Raw genomic sequence first — 5,633 nt, 5'->3', positions numbered from 1 at the left:
AATGCAATGAATATGCCAACACAGATTTTCTACAGGAAATGAATATACCAACTTTGCATAGGAATTGAATGAAATATGTAACATTTTCTGCAGGAAATGTACCAACATTGACACAAATTTCCTGCAATTAAAACTCAACTACCAAAGATTTACACAAAAAAGCATTAAAATTGAACACAAAAGATACCAAAAGATAATTTCCAAGATTGTTGGCTATTACATACCAAAAGATAATATTCGAAGTATTGCAAATACATGCCAAAAGATAGCTGCTTAACACAATCATAATATCAAAAAGGCAGCATTTTTAACAGCAAAACACAATCTAATGTTTAAGTGGCATAACAGTTTAAGTGACAAACTAAATAGCTTGAGAAGAAGCAGCTTGAGAAGCAGCTTGAGATCCACCAGCTTGAGACCCACTAGCTTGGGAAGTTGAAGTTGTCTTTTTACCACCACCCGGAACCACCATTCTTTGAAGTTATGGGCTTCTTAGGACATGTTCTCTTGTTGTGACCATCAGTTTTGCAAATTCCACACTTAAGCTTTGCACCGGCCCTTGATATCCTGTCTTCCTTAATTATTTGTAGATCAACAGCACTCTGCCTTCTCTTCTTCTTAGGTCTTCCAATTGGATTCTTATGCTTGGGTGGTGTAATTGTTATGAGCCATTTAGACTTAGGCCAATGCAGTCTTCCTCTAACTGGATTAATCTTAAAACTATACATTCTTTTCCAAGTTTGCAGCCAATAAACATGATTAACAAATGACTCTGGGCTTTGTATGGTACCTTCATTGTCTGCAGTATTGAATATAAAGGCCACAACATGCTTACATGGCATCCCAGTCAACTCCCACCTCCTGCATGAACATGTCTTCTTATCTAAATCAACCACATGTTGATCCATCCATGGACCAACTACTTCAAACTTGCTATCTCCATTAAAGGTTGCCTGTACAACAAAAGTTGTTAAATTAAGAGTATTTGTTTCTCATGACATTATTACATGAGTAAATGACTGTAATATGTAAAGAAAACTCATACATTATACTTTGAAGCTTCTTTCTTGATTTCATCAAACACTTCAGTAGCCCTTGGTGTTAAAGGCCCAAAACTCCTGTCAATATCCTTTTGCACTTTGGCCAGTCTCTTCATATTGTACTCTCTAATGAACTCCAAACAAAGAATTATTGTTTTCTCCCTATCATCAATTAACTGCCTATTGTATACCTCACACATATTATTCAATAGTATGTCACAATTTGCCCTTCCTATACACATAACAGAAAACAGAATTGCAAAGTAAAGTAACAGAAAACATACATATACTTTAAAGTAACAGAAAACAATACAAAGTAAAGTAGTCATACCAGAAAACAAAGTAAACATACAAAGTAAAGTGACAGAAAACAATCATAGTTATAAGTAAAGTAGTCATATTAGGAAACAAAAAAATATAAAGTAAATAGTCATACCAGAAAAATGAGACTTTGTCCAATGTCTTGGTGGTATTTTCTTTAACCAATCATAAGCTTCTTTTTTGACTTTTTTTCAAATCATCCATCACCTTGGTAAATTCAGCAACTGTGGGTGCTGATGCAGCCTTCCAAAGAAAGTCTTTGTAAACTTGTCCCCTAAATGAGCCTTTCATATCGTCATAAATGTGTTTCACACAAAACCTATGCTCATCACATGGAAATAGTTGTGCAATTGTAGGTATTATTCCTATATAGTAAACATATATACAAGTTAAATGCCATTATGAAACTAAAAGATTAATTATAGAGTTTTTATTAAAAAAGACAGAGTTTGTTTACCTTTTGCCTATCACTCATGAATGTAAAGTTTGACATGTGATTCAAGTCTAGATCAGCTCCAAGACATTCATGCAACCAAGTCCATGAAGATCTGTTCTCAGACTCCACAATGCCATAAGCAAGTGGGTCAGTTTGATGGTTAGGATCTACACCTACTGCAGTCAACAACATCCCTGTAGCAGGAGACTTCATAAAAGAACCATCCAACCCCAACAGATCTCTCTTCCCTGCTTTAAACCCAGCCTTCAATGGACCCAAACATACATATACTCTTCTAAATTGTCTTGTCTCACAATTAGGATCATGATTTGGTTCAAAGTTAACCTTCACAGTTGTGTCTGGGTTGCTTGCTTGTAATTCAAGGATGTAGTCCTTCAACATTCCATATTGTTGTGGGTAATCACTCATTATTCTTGCCTTTGCCTTATCAAAAGCCCTGTAGATCTTGTGTTTGGAGACTCCTATTTCAAACTTTTTTTTGTAGTTGATCTCTAAGAAAGCCTGTTTTAACCTTAGACTTTGGGTTTAAATTCTCTTGAATCTGTTTTGCCAAAAACTCATTAGTACATTTTCTCAAATTTCTTGTTTGGCGACATTTGTGGATTTGCTTGTAAGTTCTAAATGTCCATGTCTGTTTTTTTTTACCCACATTGGGCTGCTCTTCCATTTTAGGCCCACTATTGTTGGGCTGCTCTTGCATTTCAAACCCATCTACATTGGGCTCAATAAACTTTGGGATGGTATCTTCACATATCACCCTGAATCTTGCTTTATCAATTTTTAAAATTTTCAGTTGCCTCCTACTTTCAATTGCATGCATGGTAACCATGTCCTTCATTTCTTCCTTGGTCCCAAACACTTGCCCAAGATAAAAATGTGCCTTTTTTTTTTCAGGATTTGTGGTATGCTCCCTTCTTAAATTTTTCAAGGCTTGTTTTCTAACTGCATCATCTTTCTCATCTGTTCCACTTTCCAGATTCTCAACATTTAGGTTTTCAGGATCACCAACTATCTCCTTCTCCTTTGGATTCTCTTTAGATCATATCCACTCTACATCACCATCTATGTTATCGCTAAAGTCAGTCATATCAATCTCTTAAAAATCCATTCTATGCTCATCATCAACTACAAAGTCATAATCTTCACTCTTGTTATCACTGTCACCATCATCCTCACCATCATTGTCTCCTTCCTCATCATCAGGCTCATCAATATGTGTATTACCTACATGCTCATGACTGGCATCATACCCCTTATAAATCCCACTACCCTGCCCAATTTCTTTACTACCCTGCCCAATTTCTTTACTACCCTGACCAATGTCTTTCTGAACTCCCACATTGACAAAATTATCAGTGAATACATCATCATTAAACATTTCATTCCCACCACCTTCATTAAGTATTTCATTCACCTCATTTGTACATATCCTGGGAGTTGTTTCAATCTACTTTGGTATATATGGTGAAATTGTAACAGTTTCAACTTCAATTGGTTCATTTCCACCCACCCCAGCCTGTGTTTCAAATTCAATTGGTTCATTTCCACCTACCCCAACCTGTGTTGTTTCAATTTGCAGTTCATTAATACCCATACCCGTTTGTGTTTCACCTTGAAGTGTTTCAGTAAACAACTTCCTTTTACGAACCCCCATCTTTTTTGCAGGCACATAAGGTTGTGTTAGGGCATCATCTATTTCCCTTAACCAATCGAGTACCTTATCCACAACAACTCTAGGGGTTATCTCCACATTGGTTTTCCAACTTTCTATGTATACTTCTATAATCTTGGATTTGGATTTTCCAATAAAGCTAATCAAATTCCTAACATCCTCGTCACTAGCTAAAGCATGCAGGCCAAAATCAAGATTATTATCTGGTTCCACATTGGAATTTTTTTAAGCATAGCCTATTTCTTTAAGCATAGCTTCTAGCTCGAGAACAGAAAACTCATCTCCATCTACGGAGTCTACATAATTGACCTTACCATTGATGTATTTCCTCCCTGGAACCGTCGTGAACCACCCAGCATGATGAATTTTCAAAGAAAAAGTAGTAGTGCATCCAACTACAAAAAAAAATGAAATTTATGTATAATTTAGTATAAACAATCGCATACATATATTATATATCCAAAGTCAATTAAAAACTTGAATAAATAATTGAAAAAAATGAAAACCTAAATCACTCACCATATATCGAAGCAACGTTCCATTCTTTATCAGTCGATCGAAGCACTCACGACATTTTTGAGTTAAATCGTATTTTTGAGTTAATCGTATTTTTGAGAGAGTTTTAGAGAGGTAATTGATTTTTTTGTTTTATAAGTTAGGGTTTTGGGTATATAAAAAGGGGTGAAAAAGGCTGAGTGGAGTGGTTTATTACTTTTCTGCCCATGCACATGCCGATCACGTGATGACTTTAACGTCTCCTCCTAACGGAGCCGTCCAAAAGGGACCATTTTTGCGAAAAATAGTCAAAATAGGGACCCCCATTGCGAAGAAAGTCAAATAAGGACCCCCCTTGCAAAAGTGTACAAACCACAGGGACCATTTTTGCAATTAACTCTAAAATTTATAATGGATAGAAATTGACAAAAAGAAAACGCATCATATGTAACACCTGTTATGCTAATTTCTCAGATAATAATTTTTCAAAAAAGATTAAAGTTAATTGCAAAATTGGTTCATGTGGTTTACACACTTTAGCAATGGGGGTCCCTTTTTAGTATCGTTGCAATGAGGGTCCCTGTTTTGAGAATATTTTTCAAGATTGGTCCCTTTCTAACAGAACTGTTAGCGAATGTCGTCAAATCTTAACAGAAGGGACCATCTTTGATAGTAAACTTAGAAAGGACCCCCGTTACTTAAATAGAAAAACCATATGGACCAATCTTGCAATTAACAACTTGATATCTTTTTTGATTTAACTCAAGAGATTGCAACATACAATTGTCAGTGTGTCAGATCCCTAATTAGTAAACTTATGTATACTCAAAAATTTTAATAATGGAGATGTACCTTGTATAATCTTTTTTACTTTGAAAAATAATTGATATATAAACTTTTATAATTATTTATAGTTACGAAATTAGATGTTGTATGTTTGAAATTTGATATTACCAAAAAGTAAACCTATTCAAAAAATATAATTACCATATATGATTTTTTAGTTCCCTATGTAATATGTTAAACATCTATGGAGTTGGTGGATTAATAAATATTAATTAATAAATATATAGTTTATTTTAATATAGATCATAACAAACTTTTTAATATGTTTTTTATATATCGAGTAATACAATTTGTTATTTTAAGATGTTAAAATAAATAAGTTATTATGTAGATTTGATTATCATCGACAATTGAAGCATTTACAAATTTTAAAATATTTTTGTATAAATATGCTTTTAATAGTTTAATTGTCAATAATCATGAAAAGCTAAAGTATGTTAATAGTTACGAGAACGGTACCCGTGCGTTGTGGGGTGATGGAGGTGATCGATGACGGGGTGATGATGTAATGGCGGTGGCGGTGGGGGTGATAGGGTAAACTACCTGACGGTCTCCGCCTTTAGCCATACGGGCTCCACCCTCGGATTTAAAAATTCGTTAAAAGTATATTGAATGACTACTCTAATGAAAGAACATGAAATTTTAAGAACACCCGTATAGTTTTTTATAATTTATCGATATACAGTTTTTGAGATAAAAAAGATTTGAATGAATTAGAAGGATAAAATGATTTATAGAAGAGAGAAAAAAATGATTGGTTGAGATTTGAGGAGAGATGTGACATCCGTCACCAAAACGGATA

The 5,633-nt window shown here is 34.4% G+C and overlaps 1 protein-coding gene across 1 annotated transcript; it reads right to left on the bottom strand.

Annotated features, from left to right (window-relative positions):
- Positions 1-274: 274 nt before the first annotated feature.
- LOC122580870 lies at positions 275-1,157 on the bottom strand. Its single transcript, XM_043753018.1, has 2 exons — positions 1,046-1,157; positions 275-953 (listed from the first exon to the last, which is right to left on the bottom strand). Exons 1-2 carry the CDS (start codon positions 1,154-1,156, stop codon positions 450-452), a joined length of 615 nt encoding a protein of 204 aa, XP_043608953.1. The 5' UTR covers position 1,157; the 3' UTR covers positions 275-449.
- Between the last annotated feature and the right edge of the window lie 4,476 nt (positions 1,158-5,633).

This window comes from Erigeron canadensis, chromosome 9 (genome assembly GCF_010389155.1).
Source record: "Erigeron canadensis isolate Cc75 chromosome 9, C_canadensis_v1, whole genome shotgun sequence".
NCBI lineage: Eukaryota > Viridiplantae > Streptophyta > Magnoliopsida > Asterales > Asteraceae > Erigeron > Erigeron canadensis.
Note: the sequence above shows the minus strand (reverse complement) of the source record. Positions and strands in the feature narration are given on the sequence as shown.

Bases quoted from the DNA above. Each gene is read 5' to 3' on its own strand.
- LOC122580870 (XM_043753018.1), bottom strand. From the start codon at position 1,156: ATGAAGAGACTGGCCAAAGTGCAAAAGGATATTGACAGGAGTTTTGGG. The intron at 954-1,045 runs GTATGAGTTTTC...TTTGTTGTACAG, and splicing joins AAGAAGCTTCAAAGTATAAT to GCAACCTTTAATGGAGATAG.